The following is a 16,187-nucleotide window of genomic DNA, read 5'->3' as shown; positions in this document are numbered from 1 at the left end:
CATTTAAGGAAATGTGCTTGAAGTAATTTGTTTTGTTATATAAATTATGTAGATCCAGAGAGATCAGCCATCTATATGAAGTCTAAGTCTCCTGTTTAATTTTTTTTAAATTGTCCCCGTATAATAGGTTGACCATTTGGTTGAGAAACCATCCTAAGGTCACCTTACAATCTCACATAATTGAGGGACATTATGTAGTGTAGGGAAAACACAAACACACACACATATTCATATAGTACACAATCTCTTTTTAGATCGACAAATACAAACATACAGCATCTAAGTAACTGAGACTTTGTGATATTGTAGTTTTTTGTTCCAGTTTACCATCAAATTAGACTCAGTGAAACAATTTTTGGTTAGCTATGCTTATGATGCAAACACATTTTACACTGTAACATAATGTTATTCAAAATGTATTTGAATTTTAAGACATCATTCTTAGTTACTTGTGGAATAATGGTTCCCACTGTTCCCAAATCAAACATACATCCTTCTTTCTTTTCAGATTTAATTGCAGTATATTTTTCCAGATTATATTGGACTTTAAAAAAAACTTTCAACCTATCTAATCTAGGCAAATCCCCTTTCTTTTTACATATACTGTTGTAGTGTTTAGCTAGAAAAAAAAATATAAAGGTTGTTTATATTTTCTATCTCTACTTGCATCTCCCAATACGTGTATAATAGATTTTGCACTTGGCACAGTATCTATGTTCACTTTATTCCAAATCCAGTGGGACTCATCATTCCACAGCCTGATTATCACATTACATTCCAAAACAAATGCAGTATTGTTTCCAAAAACTTTTTACAAAAGGTTCATTTATCAGTATCGGATTATTTTATTTTATACAGAAATGAATATCTTTGGTAAAATTCTATGAGTAACATGAATTTGAAACCATTGTAATTTTGAGTTTCTTGTTATTTTAGAAACTTGAGTGTGTATGTCAGATCATATTCCTGATGAGTTGTCAGATAATCTACTTCCTGCTATATTTTCTGTTTTAAATTCTCCAAAAATGTATGTATAATTTTCGAGAAAAAAAGTTTAACAACCCTAATTTTATATTTTTTTCTTTAAAAGTGTCATGAAGGTTCTCAATCATTTTGTAAGAGTATTTTCCCTGTTGATTCATTTGTTTGTTGGTGTGTTCATTTGCTATGCCATCAGTATCTTGGCATAGCAAATGAACTCACCAACAAATAAACAAATGAATCAACAGGGAAAATACTCTTACAAAATGATTGAGAACCTTCATGACACTTTTAAAGAAAAATTTGTATGTTAATAGATCTCAAGAAGAGTAATTCTACTGTTTTATAAATAGGTCAATGTAACATAATTTTCAGACTTTTCATGCCTTTGTGATTTTATTCTCAGCCATTTGTCCATTACACCCATACTATCTTGGATAATATTTTACCTAATCTCAAGAAAATTGAAATATGGATGCATCTCAGATAACTCCAATCATACAAACTTCTAGGTCATTTTTGCCTAATTTTGCAGAAAGAGACAGCATACCTTATGCTGTCAGCCACATTACACTGATAATCTTTTGTGTTAATTATTGACTTACTCAAAATCAGGTCCCAGTTGCATCTTATTACTGACCCTCTCAAACTGGGGCTAATTCAAGCCCCATCTATATCTTGTTACTGATCCCACATAAATAAAGGCCAGATCAAGCCCGAGCTACATCGTTTTACTGACCCATTCAAATCTGGGCAAAATCAAACCCTAGCAACAAAACAGTTCTTATTACTGATACATTCAGATCATGGCTAAATCAAGCCCAGTAGCTGTTACATCTTTTTACTGACCCAATCCAATAAGGGCTAGATCAAGTCTCATCAGCATCTTTGACCCATTCAAATCATTTCCTGGTCAAGACCCAACTACATCTTATTAATGACACATTTAAATCAGAGCCAGATTAAATCTTATCTGCATCTTTGACCCACTCAAATTAGGACCCAGATCAAGCCCCAACGACATCTTATAGCTGACTCACTTAGATCAGAGCCAAATCAAGCCCTGGATACAATTTTAAAATCAAGCCCTGACTGCATCTTAATACTGACTGACTCAAATTAGGGAAAAATCAAGCATCACTTACAATATATTTTAATTACTGATGCAAATTGGGACTAAATCAAGCCCTGGCTACATCATAGTACTGACACAGTTAAATCACGGCCAGATCAAGGCCTGGATATAATATATTCTTATTAATGATGCATTCAGTTTAGGGCTGTGAGGCTAAAATCAAGCCCTGGCTACATGTTATTAATGAACCACTTAGTTCAGGGCCAGATCAAGTCCGGAATATAATATATTTTATTACTGGTTCACTCAAAATTGGGACAAAATCAGACTCCCATTTCATTATGGCCTGGTCCATGCCAACAAAATATAAATAGGGATGGGTATAGTCACAGTTAATGGTATGTGAATAAGACACTTATATCTGCACATTTTGCATGCATAATGCATGCACTTACCACTTTAAAAAGTTTGTATCAAGTGGACCAATTACCTTATGAATATTTCACTGTAAGGCCAAACTGCCAGCTCATTCTGGTTGGCTTCTATCATTAGTGTTTGGTGTGGAAACAAATTAATGCAAACAAAAGGATACAAATATCATCTCCTTGTTGTTTCCAAGCCAAAATTTCTTACATATTTGGTATGCTCTCAATTGAAAAATATCAGAACAGAATAAAATTATTTCAAGCATCACATAGGCCTGGGGAAAGTGTGTTATATATCACTTTGGAGGACCATTTATATTCAAGGTCAAAATCATAAATAAATATTATGGCATCTAGAGTCCCATTTTCCCTTCTCCACATCTGCTCAAAAGTTGTTTGAAATAAGTCACTTCAGCTGTCAGGCTTGCATCTTCAGTGTGAAGGTCACAGGTCAAATGTTTGTAGTTTATTGTTTTTGCTTTAAAACTCAAATGCTGTACCATATATGCAAGTCAAGTCCAACTGCAAATGGCACAGATCCATATCTGCTGTTGTATAATGTGCAAATAGATCTGGGTCTATGAAATTTGTTAGTAGTAATCAGTAGAATAACATCATAGACCCTTATCTGCTTTTGCATTATGTGACAGCAGATTAAAATCTATGTTGTTTGCAGTTTTGATTTATAAGTGAGTAAATATGGCATTAAGTATGGGGATGAACCTTGGTTCACTTTTTTCTTCAGATTAATAGCATGTCATGCAGCAATCAGGATTGTATATGTTAGGTAATAGTCACTTATAAAATTTTGCATCTTTTTCTGTGGTTATCACTAATCTTCTCTGAGAAAGAGAAATGAAACTTGGTTACTTTTCATTCTGTCAAGTAACTCAAACATTTTAGCATAAAGGTCAGCGTTCATCCATGTACACATTTTAGGAATAAAATTCAATGAACTTTAAATTTTTTGCTCTTATTTTCTTGCTTTCTTCAAAGTTTTCCAATTGGTGACTGTACATTATTTTTGACAAATATGAATTAATTGTTTTAGTTGATTTATTTAGAAGAGTAAGAAGGATATAAAACATGAGTAGTTTGGGGTATATAATGCTGAATAAGTTTAGGTATTCCACCTGAAAATGCATATCATATGTACTCACTTATAAGATGAGTCCAACTGCAAATTGCACAGACCCAGATCTGCTGTCTCATAATGTGCTGGCAGATCTGGGTCTGTGCAGTTTGTTAGGAGTGATCAGTAGAACAAACAACATGGGCCTTGATCTGCTGGCACATTTTGCTTCAGCAGATCAGGATCTGAATTGTTTGCAGTTTGACTCGACTTACAAGTGAGGATATATGATATCAAAGAAAGCTAAAGGCATAAATGGTAAAATCCAAAAATACAAACTCATAACACCCTCTTAAAAAGTCCTTGACCTCCTCCTCTGCAGGAACATAATTACAACGCACATACCAGGGCCTAAATAGGTTGCTCGGTAGCACAAGCATATACTTGCAGAAACTTGTAAATTGAAAGCCATGCTAATCTGTGTCACCTGACAAAAGTTACGAATGAAAAATGCATGATAGAGAAAACTTGTGCTGCCACTTGACCAGATAATTGGGAAGATTTACAGACATAAAAATTTATTTGATTTTAACAATGTATGACCAGTTTCTTATTTTCTAAATAGATATTAACATGCACATGTCACACAGTAAGGTATATTGTGCACCCTCGAGTACACTGTACAGCAATCCCTCATTAAAATGCTGCCCAGGGCAGCTATTGAGTATATCACCTAACAGTGAAACCACATTACAATGAATTACATAGATTCATATAATTCTGTTACTGTATATTGAGATGGGATCCAGTACTATATCAGTCTTATCTAAGGAACTGTGCTATATTGAAGGGCCTTACAGTGAGGGAGTGCTGTATTTGGAAACCTAATAAAATAGTATGTGCAGTGGTCCTGTATCATAAAGTACCTCAGTATTACACAGTACATGATATCATGGATTGCAAGTTGAATTATCAGTAATAGGTGACATCTTGAGTAATCAAGAATCATATTATATAGTTATGTGGTTGGCCATGCAGGTGTGTTGTGTAAGCAGCAGGTAAAAACGTAAGACAGCAGTGTTGACTGCCTCAGTTATTAGTTATTTGTCAGCAACAGTGTATACTAGTAGTGCTTTAACTGACAAAAATATTGATAAAAGCTTCTTCTTAAAAGATAAGTAACATAATTTCTGAGCTTTGTTTATCACTGCTGTTTATTAACTGTGTACGTGTCCAGCATTAGAGTGGAGAAGTTAAATGAAACTGATATAATCTATAAACATGACTACTGTTATATTATGGTATACTGGATTATTGATCCTTTGAATAGCATTTTAATGACCGCTGTACTTCACAATCATTATTTATTGATTACTACTATACATGAAGAAACAGGAAATTTATATTTCATCCAATCAAGTCTTCAGTGATTGCTTGTTATTTTTCTAGCTCACCGGACTGTAAAGACAGCTGAGCTTACAGTATGGCCCTTAGTCCATTGAGTATTATACATGAACAATGCTATTTTCAACTTCTCCAAACAAAATCACTGGACCAGTTTCAACCAAACAGTGCACATTGCATCCTGGAATAAAGGCTTTGCAAGTTTGCATACATGATGCCAATCCACTATTAAATAGAGCCACTGTTACAAAAAGAATACACAAAAAAAGTGTTTAAATGACTTTATAGGTTCAAGATGCTGAACAGAATTTGACCAAATATGATAAAAGTATCCTGGCATGAAGCTTTTTTAACTTTCTAGAAAATTGTCCTGATCTTTCATCAAATATTGACCACCATTGCAAAAAACAGAAAAATTGTTTAATGATTTCGTCTTTAAAACCACTGAACAGAATTTCACCATATTTGATGTAAAGTACTGTGGCCTGAACTATTGCCATTGTTACTAAAATAGAAAATTCTTTAAATGCCTTATTAAAAAGCCCACCAATAATCCTGCTGGAGAGAATTTGACCAGATTTGCCCCAAAAATCCCAATCTGGTATAATGTCCTTTTAATTTTGTATAATTTATGCTAATCACACCATCTGTCATTACTAAAAATAGAAAATTCTTTAAATGACTTCTTAAAAATTGCTCAACAGTATTTGACCAAGTTTAATAACTTCTAAATAGAATTTGATCAAAATTTTGATAAAGAACATTCTGGCACAAAGGCCATTCAGTTGTGTTTTTTTATACAAATGATGCTCATCTTAAATATGCTCATCTTAAATATGACCATAGTTACTTTAGATCGAAAAACCTTTAATGTACTTTTTTCTCAAAAACAGAACTGAATATGATCAAATTTTATGTAAGCACAAAGACATATCAAATTTTTACAGATGCTGCCAGTCTATGACCAGAAATGGTTACCATTGCTAAAATTAAAGAAAAACAACTTTAAATGACTTGTTAATACATGTAACTGCTTTACAGATATGTACTAAATTTGCCAGAAAATATTACGTCTTAAAAGGCTTTTAAATCTGCAGATAATGCAGAACTACCATCAAACATGGCCACTGTTATTGAAAATAGAAAAACATTTATATGATTTCTTTTAATAAATTGGCCAAATTTTATAGAAAGCAATTGGAATTGAAAGCAATTTAGATTGTTACAAATGATGCTGAACTACTGTAAAATATGACTGCTATTACTAAATATAGAAAGATGTTATATATAGATCTGCGTTTGACATGTATTAAGGTCCATTGTAATTTATGAGTTTTGGAGTAAGAAGGAATAAGAAACTTTCCTATCAGTATTTTGGTGGAATTCAACAATCAGTGTAGGTGGAACCATGGTGGCTCAGTGGTTAGCAAGCCAGACTCAGATCTTGCAATTGGACAGGGCTAGCATGAGGCATTATGGCAATGTGCAAAACAGACATTTAGCACTCCCCCACATGTATTCAAACTTGAAAGTAAATTAAGTTATGACCAAATAAGAAGAATTTCATATGAATAAAAAAACTAATGTTTTATTTCATTTTAGTTCCCTTGTCTGATTTTTAGACCCATTTTTTGATTTGATGCCCCTCTGAAAATGACTCTGAAAGAAAGTGCACTGCTTTCACATAGTTTGTGTCAGCCATGCAATCAGATCAACCGGGGTCAGCTACAGTGGTGCATTCTATGGCATGGCACTTTACTCCTATTGCCATGGCACTCAATAACCTACTTATGATGCTGTCCTACAAAGCACCAAAAGTGAACAAAAACAAACCTGTCAGTAAAGGAGACAGGTGTAATGTGCAGAGAGAAGGGTTATCAATGTAATCATTGAAATTTATTCTAAAACAAAAATTATCTAAAAACTATTAAATAACAATGAAAGCAGTTCAGAAAGTAATTTGTATTCCTCTACTATTAAAAATTTTTTTTTTTTATTTAACAAAAACCTTGATAGCACAATTGAATAAGGTGTACTTGAGTTAAATGAAATGAATACATATATTTGCATTCAAATGTATATGATCAGATTAGATTTTTAGGCCATTACAATAAGTTTTCTACTTTTTACGCAATTTTGAACACTTTGGGAGCTGGACATGAGTTTCACAAATACCCTTGTTTAGCATGATTAAGTGAAATCAAATCATGGTAGATGATTACAATTTTGTAGACATATCAACATATATAGTTGACTTGATTAGGATCTAGGGCAATTTTCAATTTTTTAAAATACATTTTTCAAAACTTCCTGACTATTTAGACAAAAACCTTGATAGCAAAATAAACATTAAGTATGTAAACAAATGAAATTTTGTGCATATATACTTCTGACTTGATCACATGTTCCCGTAAAAAAAAATCATTTTAGTTATAAGTTTTCCAAAGTTGCTAACTTCTGAACGTAAACTCTTTGATTTGCATTGGGGGCATACAGGTTTTACAGATACAAATCTAATTTGATCATCAAATACAATTTTTTTTTAATTGTGCTTGCAGAACCATATTTAAACAGCATCATGATGTCAGAAACAGTGGAAGTGTAGCAATGAACAAATGAACAATGTATATGCTTTCAACAAGAGTATGACCAAAATTGCCATTTTTGATTACATGCAGTTTGTCATTTAAATTTTCAATCAAAGAGTGAAAATATTTTATATCTTTACATGAAATAGCCATCATTATTTGTGTTTCAGACTGACTTGGTGGATATGACTCAACCAGTTGTGGAACAGATTCCTGTCCTGGGGGACAAATATTTTGAATGGGTTCACAAACCTACAGATAAACATATCCGATTATTTAAATCAGACCTTGCTGAATTTTTTACGGAGTCCTACTGGTGGCTAGTGCCTGTGTACTGGGCACCAATCATGTTTATTTTGTTGCATTGGTGTGTTAGTAATCTTCAGAGTAAACCAGTAGTCTGGATGGAATCCATTAATGGAGGTAAGTTACAGCTATATCTTCCAAAAATCAACTGCTTAAAAGAACTGCTGCATATTGCATATTGTGGGGGTCCCATGATACATAGTCCTCAGTATACCATGATACATAGTCCTCAGTATACCATGATACAAAGTCCTCAGTATGCTGTGTTCACTCTAGTCATATAGATGATGTCATGTATCCCATTAAACAATGTAGACATGGATGTACAGAGAGAGATTCAATGGGCCAGCAGATTAGAGTACATACCATTCATTCTGTTGTTTCAAAACAATATATTAAAGTAATTAAGTAATATATGATAAATTAATATATTTCAGTTAACTGCAAGATTATTTTCTCCCACAGGCATAACCGTTACTCCCTCTGCATTACCAGTATTATTTGTTATGGGTATACTGCTGTGGACTCTAGCAGAGTACATTATTCATCGCTGGATATTTCATCTACATCCACCCACTGGCTGGCCATCATTGATGAAACTTCACTTTATGCTACATGGCCAACATCATAAGGTTAGATATTCAAGTTTAACTTTGTACTTGTCAGTTTAATATAAACTGAACAAGATTCCATTTATTGGGAAAATTTCTTCAATTTTAATGTTTTGTTTCTTCTTCAGTTACTAATACCTGATCATAATACCTTAGGAGAACTACTTAAATACCTTGCAAATTCAGCTCTTTCAGGTTAAAACCTTTTAGCTGAAAGTCTAAAAGTTACCTGCCCACCTAGGTGGGAGTTAGAGTGATCTCACTTGATAGAGGGATTGGTGCCAAATCTGGTAAATACTTCAGTTACTACTTTTTCTCATGCTGAATTGTTGCATGCACTTGTCAAAAATAGAGGCCTCACAAATCTGTATCATTTGTTTGGAAGTTCTAACATTTCTTTCTATATGTCAAGCTTCACTGAATTTGTCAGTATAGGCTGTCAGTGGGCCTCTTCTACAGGCAACATTGTCTTTCATTTATATTATAGTGTCCACTTTGTAAGTATCAATAGTAACTCTTTATCTCTCTATGCCCACTGAGTTCATAAAACAGGACATGTGCAGAGCTACACCTGTTCATAATTTCTGCTCTATTTGTCTTAGAGATTAGACCATGGACAAAACTAAATGCCAGATCTGTAAACGTTTGAAAAATGAACTGACAACCATCCTACATATGTAGTTTCATCTGGTTGCTAATCTATCAACATGTCATTTCTGCTCAGTATGGACTGGAGGTCAATGTGTTACTGTTCTAAGCACATAAGCAGAAGGTGGAGAAGCACACATTAAAGGACAAAGACACCATAAGTTGTTGTAGTGTTGTTGTTGTGAGGTTTAACACCATTTTTTATCATACGATAGGCTATGCATGGCGTCCAGTATTAATGGTGGAGGAAGAACCCGGGAAAACCCAGGGAAGAACCACCAACCCACGAGAAGCTACTGGCAAGCTTTCTCACATACCCACATTGGCCGAATCCTAGACTAGAACCCACACAGACAGAGGTGAGACGGCAGTGATCAGTAACGGAGAGCACTTTAGACCACTTGGCCACTCGGAGCCCCTACACTATAAGTATCCATGCTGATGTGACTGGTACAGGATTTACTTTATTAGCAAAGGAAACATTGTAAGTAACCTTCAACATTTTCCCCATCTTGGTATGGAGTTCAACATTTAGCTAAACAGAGTATGTCTCCATCAGGAATGAGCACTGAAAATCAGTACAATGGTTGTCTCTTTGCTTACACTGTAGAATCTATGGACCCAATAATTTCTTCGCCTGCTGGATTTCATAGGTGTCAACCCCTTGAGATGAAAACCTGTAAGCCAGACCAATAAAAACCTTACAAAGACCAAAAAACATTACATGAAAAAATGTATTCATACTTTATATAAGATCAACAGTTTTAAAACAGCAAATGCTACACAATGTTTTTGATACATATATACACATAATTATTTACATTTCTGAAACTTTATTTCATTCTTTTTACTTATAACACCATCATCTTCCTGCTTTGGCTAAGCAAAGAAGCTTTGGGTGGATGCTCCCTTCTTCATTTCAAAATTTCTTTCATGCAGTTTTGTCCTGAAGTGTTCCTACTGTTCATATATGCTCGACACCACCACCTTTTTGTCTTTACTGCATATTTTACAAAAAGCATGTCATTATCCTAATTTGGATACAGAACATCTACAATGCCAGGGAAGACTTTAATCCAATGAGCCTGAAACTTACCACAACCTCAGTCAGTGACTTCAGGCTTGCATTTCTTTGAGTTAGGCTCAGCCATTTGATGGATGGAATATTTCAACTTGAAGAGAGAACTAAAAAAACAAAATTGAAAACTTTAGATTTGACATGTGATATAGGAAGATCTCCCGATTACAAATGTGTTAAAAAAAAAAATTTCTTCCCCATAAGCTCCAAGATATTACGCCAGGAATTCTCCAAAAATTGAAATCTAGAAATAAAAAAATTGACACAGTAGTAGTCCAGAAGTTTATACCTCATAAGCTATTGATTGTTTTTATTAAAATTGTGTATATGGTATTTGAAAAGTTGAAAATGTGCTATATGGTGTGCCGATTTTGGTCACAAACTTGACATAAATGGGCAGTGTTGCATATTTTTGAGCCATGAGAACGATGTCACTCAGTGTCTGTACTACGTCCGTCATTATGGCAATGCATCTTCCTGTTTGCATCATAGGGGCTCATATCATTGCTTACAATTGACCTGTCATGCATGTACTATATAATAACTAGTTATTATATTAAGTACATGTTTGACAGGTCAGTTGTAAGCAACGATACGAGCCCCTGTGGTTTGCATTACATATCTGACAAACTTAACTCAAAACTATAACAGCACAATAAAATGCCGGTGCTAAAATCAGTAGAGTATTTATTTTCAATTAGTATATTGTTATAAAATTTTAATAAATCAACTTTTTCTCCCCACAGAAAAGTCAAATGAATTACGGTTACACCAACATGACTGCCACACTATGTACAAGTATGAAAATTGATGCAAACTTTATGAATTTGATAGTAATAAGTATGAATAATAAAAGATTAATGTATAAAATAAGAAAACATACTACACAAGTAGTTAGTCAATATTAGAAATCCAAGTGAGTATCAGATATCAGACAAGATCTTCACATACAGGAGTTGAACCATGAATGAAACTTGTTTCATTATCAAAGGAAAAGCAGTTTTGAGTATGATTGGATTGATTGTTTTGGGCCACCCTAGTCTCACTGAATTCCAGTTCTTAAAACAAAAATTATGCCCAGAGTCCCAGATGCAGTCACAAAACGAAAAAGCAACAATTTTTTTTTTTAAATTATAAATTTTGTACGAAAAACCATACAAAATGGTTGTATGTCCGTATACTGATGAACAAGGAAAAGACCGTACAAATTATGGGCAAACCATACAAGTTGACACCTATGGGATTTGCTCAGTGTGACAGTGGACTTCATAGTTCTAACAGTCGGCTGTTTATGCACCCATCAGAAATTATTCTTTTGTCTGATTGGAGGCAGAGATGTTGCCCATTGGACTTAACTCTCTTGCCTCATGTTGGGCATACATCTGCAAATACAACCTCATTAATCAGTCTGCACCAATGTGAGCACACGTTCCATCATTCTGGAAACCACTTGAATGTTGCCACACCACCAGGATCATCATTCTGAAAGCTTTTCCTTATTGGGAAGATGATCTAAATAGAAAGGGAGTTCTCTTTCTGTCAGACAACTCCACGGTGGTGACTTATCTTGAATGGCAAGGTGGAACCAAGTCCTCAGACCTTTGCATATTTGTTTGGGCTTTATAAAGTGGTGTATTCAGTGACAAATCCATCTCCAAGTTAATCATATTCCAGGCCAGCTAAATGTATTAGCAGACTCACAGTCCCAGAAGAATCAACTAATACAGAAGGAAGGCCTCTTCATTCCCTCATTATTTACTCAGATATATTCCTGATGGGATCAAGTAGTGGTTGATCTAGTTGCAACATGGTGGAATGTCAAACTCCCATGGTCTGTCTATAGATTGGAATAGATTAGATGCATAGTGGCTTGTTTGAATGGAGTGATCTGGATGAGGCAACACTCCAATTCTCTTGCTTTCTGTATTGACTTCGGAATCAGAGATATTCTCTGATTCCAAAGTTAATACAGAAAGCAACAGAATTGGAGTGTTGCCTCATCCAGATTACTCCATTCAGATGTGAAAAATTGTGGATTAATGACCTTATTAATCTCGCAATAGAAATCCCCAGGATAATTGAGATATTCCCTCATCTGCTCAAGCAACCATGATCACAGGTGTTTCATCCCAACCCAGAGTTGATGAATTTGCATATCTGGATCATAGTAAACAAGCTCAAACAGTTCTCACAACCAGTGGTGGAGAGAATTGCTCAAGCTAGATGGCCCTTCAGTTTAAAATGTACAAAGGCAAATTTGTTGTTGAGTTTAATTATAGTGGCGTGCGCACAATTGTGCATGTGCCACTTTTTTCTGACTGCACCGCAGCCTGCTAGTTGTTCCTGGGGAAAGGAATGGTGCCACCTTCCCCTGGCTTTTATGGGTTCAGTGAACCCTGATAGTTTGGCCTCAATCTGTGGGCCCATAAAGGTCCAAAGAACACAGTGTCTCTGACTGCTGGTATGGTTACATCAAATAACTAACTTCCTACTTTGGCTACTTGATGAAAAATGCTTGGCAACAATTGCAATAAAAGGCTAATTTTCCCTGATCACTTAGCACCAATTACAATCAAAGGTTAATGTTCCCTGATCACTGACACCTTTTGTCATCATGGAAAAGAATATACCAGACAGAACTAAGACCTATCCAATCTTCTGTCCAATTTCAATAACATGCATCCAGACACATTGGCACTGTACTCAAAGTGGAATCTATCATGGATACTAACCTGGCTGAACAAAACACCATCTGAACTGCTCTCATTAGGACCTCATTGGTTATGTCTCACATAAGATGCATTTCTTTCACTGCATAAATAATGGCAGGCAGAATGAGCACATTTTTTGTATACACCACCAGTGGAACCAGACCACGTGCAATTCCAACAAGATGGGTCAGTATCATTGAAGATGGAGCCAGCTTTCATTGCTAAAAACAGGGTCCTCTTTATGGGGAATCAGACTTTTGTAATGAAATCCCTGTCTACTCTGGACACTTCATCTCAAGATCTTGGCTACAGGGCCCAGTCTGAGCTCTGAAATGGTACGTAAAAAAGACTAAACTGTTGAGGGAGATCACACCTGTTCCTGCCTCTCAAAGAGGGAAAGGACTATATACAACACAAACACTTTCATCCTGAATAAACTGGGTTATTCATTCTGCATTTTGGGAAATAACCCCTGATCAAATGAATTTGCAATTATTTCAACTGTTGAAATTAGGACAGTTGCTAAAAACAATGCATCTGAGCAAAACTGTTCTGAAACTGACTTAATTCACTCTGTGGGATGGAGATTCAAGTCCACTTTCTCCAGCATTTATCTTTCATCTCCAAAGACTCAACCTGACCTGATGGTATCTATAGCAATTGTGCAACAGGTTACATTCTTGGGTCATTTGACAGGTTCACTGGAGCACATCACAACTTCTGCTGGATTTCTAGAAAGGAAAATATTTCTCTTTTAAAGCTACTCCCTGACACATGGAGTCTGTTCTCCAGTCAGGTTATCTAGAAGCTGTCTCACATACCTTAGGGAATGAGAGATGGTTTCTCTCAGATTGCAGGATGAAAAACCTTGCACATCTTACATATTCTCCTAAGGTATTATGATCAGGTAATATATTTGATGAAGAAACATATTTTTGATAGTAAAATGTTTCTTCACTAATACTTACCCAATCATAATACACATACACCCTCCCCACAGTTACATCCATATAGAGAGCATGCCTTCTAGTGCACAGTTTTCATGGGTTTGGTGCCAATCCCTGTATAAAAAGTACAGCCACCTAGGTGGGCTGATAATGATTAGCATTTTAGCTAAAAAGTTTTAGTCTGGGCACCCTGGATTTGTGAGGTAGTAATAGTTATCCTAAGGCACATGATCAGGTAAGTATTATTGAAGAAATATATTTTACTAAAATCATTTGGTTTTCTTGACTTTGTTAACCAAAGTGAGAATTCATAGATATTAACCTCATGGTGGTAACTGAAATTAAATACAATTGGCACCATTCCTCAGAACCCATTTGCCATAATTTAAAAACACAATCCATGGATAGCAGAGTATATTTTTAATTCATTTATTTTGTGTGGTTAAATTTGTGTGGTTTTGTAGAAAATGACATTGCTAGCAGCACTTAAATTTGTTGATGGTTCAAGAGCTCTTTTTTTATAGGTAGATCTGTTTTTGATGGTTTTTTATTTTTAGCAAGTTGTCTTGAACATTATTTATGAAATGAGTATTCATGTATGATTCTAAATGCATATAGATACCTTGTATCTTTTTTGTGCAGGCACCAATGGATAAATATAGGCTCGTGTTTCCACCAGTACCAGCAAGCATATTAGCAATTATGATTTATGGCTCCTTTGCAATATTCTGGCCGAAGGCTGTTTGTCAGGGATTGTTTGCTGGCACGATTTTTGGATACATGTTTTATGACCTGACCCACTATTACCTACATCATGGAACACCAGGCTTTGGATACTTTAAAAGTCTTAAGAAATACCATGTAAAACATCACTTCCATGATCAACAAAAGGGTAAGTAACTTACTCTCATGCCATAACTTTAGCCTCATCTCACATGTTGAGTTTGACTAGTCACCATACATATTGTACATAACTCACCAGATGATTTGGGTCAGTGCAGATTGTCAGGAGTAGTTAGTAGAACAAACAAACATTATGTGATGGCAGATAAGAGTCAGTATCTCAGTTTCATTAGTTAAGATGTTTTCTGGAACACTTAGAATATTTTGAATCTGACAGTGAAGCTTAAGTACTGTATTCATAAGTTCATCAGCACATAAATGACTACTTAGTGATGAGGCAGTGGAAGCAAATTGCCTTTCCCAGAGATGCAAACCATAGCAGCCAATTTGCACTGATGATATACAGTTTATGCACACCAATTTCAGTTCTCAACTACATACCTTCACCAAAGTTTGAGGAAAGCTTACACTAAGGTAAGGAAGAGGGCTGTTGATCTTGGCTTTGACCAATAACATCAGTTTCTAGAGGAGAACTTCCAGAACCTATGTGTAGTGGAATAATATGAAAAAAAATTATAGTCTTTGTTGTAAAAAAAGATGTCAAAATTATGTTAGGTCTAATCAGATAATAATGATTTTTGTTCAGTAAGTTTAGATCAGAACCACACAAACATGTACACCTTGACCACAACGATCAAGGTCATTGAGACCTGTTGGCCAGAAATCATCAGATTCAACCATGATTTCATACTGTAGGACTTTTAAACATAGAGCCATATAGAGAGGATGTATGCATTTTGTTTTAGTAGAAATATTTCATGAGTGAGATGGAAACATTGTATTGCATGAGTACATTTTTTTTGCATGGATTTCTCCATTCTGTACCAATGCTGTTAACAGTTCCATTGCTACATTGATAAAACAAAGTTCTAAATTTTACAATAATTTTGGGAGAGTGACATTTTGTTTGCATCTGCATGCATTGTATGACAGAATCTTGTGAACATAACCAATCTTGCAGTTTTTAATAGATTGATGTGAAACTGTACATATTAAGGTCATCATCTGAAAATATACATATTGATCAGTCACTGTACTCATGCAATATTTCTTACAGGTCGTACCATTTTTGATTTAGAACATGATGTGTTGTATGACAGAATCCTGCAAATGCAATTAGTCTCACAGCTTTCATTATATCTCTGAAATTTGGTCATCATCAGATGCAATTTTCAACAAACCACTTCACCCAGAGTTATTGCCCTTTTTGGTTTGCAGCATAATGCAGTGTATGACAGAGGTGTCATACCTATTATGGTCATTATGTGTCAATGTTCAAAGTGACAAATTACCTTGGGCCTGAAGGTTTTGTAAGAGTTAGACTCTTGTAACTTCAGCTGGCTATAATGTGTGACATAAAGTCAAAATGGCTTCTATTGATCCACAGTGGCCACTATCAATAAAGTAGATAAACTTTTAAGTACTTCTTCTTAAAAAT

General features: G+C 35.0%; 1 protein-coding gene across 3 annotated transcripts in view; it reads left to right on the top strand.

Annotated features, from left to right (window-relative positions):
* Window positions 1-16,187, top strand: part of LOC149782496 (uncharacterized) — a 110,333-nt gene that overhangs the window by 4,147 nt on the left and 89,999 nt on the right. For all 3 annotated transcript variants that reach the window (XM_089933915.1, XM_089933914.1, XM_089933916.1), the window contains exons 3-5: window positions 7,716-7,968; window positions 8,317-8,483; window positions 14,489-14,738. In XM_089933915.1, the coding sequence (XP_089790041.1) occupies window positions 7,716-7,968; window positions 8,317-8,483; window positions 14,489-14,738 (670 nt within the window). The remainder of the gene's footprint in view (window positions 1-7,715; window positions 7,969-8,316; window positions 8,484-14,488; window positions 14,739-16,187) is intronic.

The sequence above is a fragment of the Sinohyriopsis cumingii genome, chromosome 15 (genome assembly GCF_028554795.1).
Source record: "Sinohyriopsis cumingii isolate HCF-2022 chromosome 15, ASM2855479v2, whole genome shotgun sequence".
Taxonomy (NCBI): Eukaryota; Metazoa; Mollusca; class Bivalvia; order Unionida; family Unionidae; genus Sinohyriopsis; species Sinohyriopsis cumingii.
Note: the sequence above shows the minus strand (reverse complement) of the source record. Positions and strands in the feature narration are given on the sequence as shown.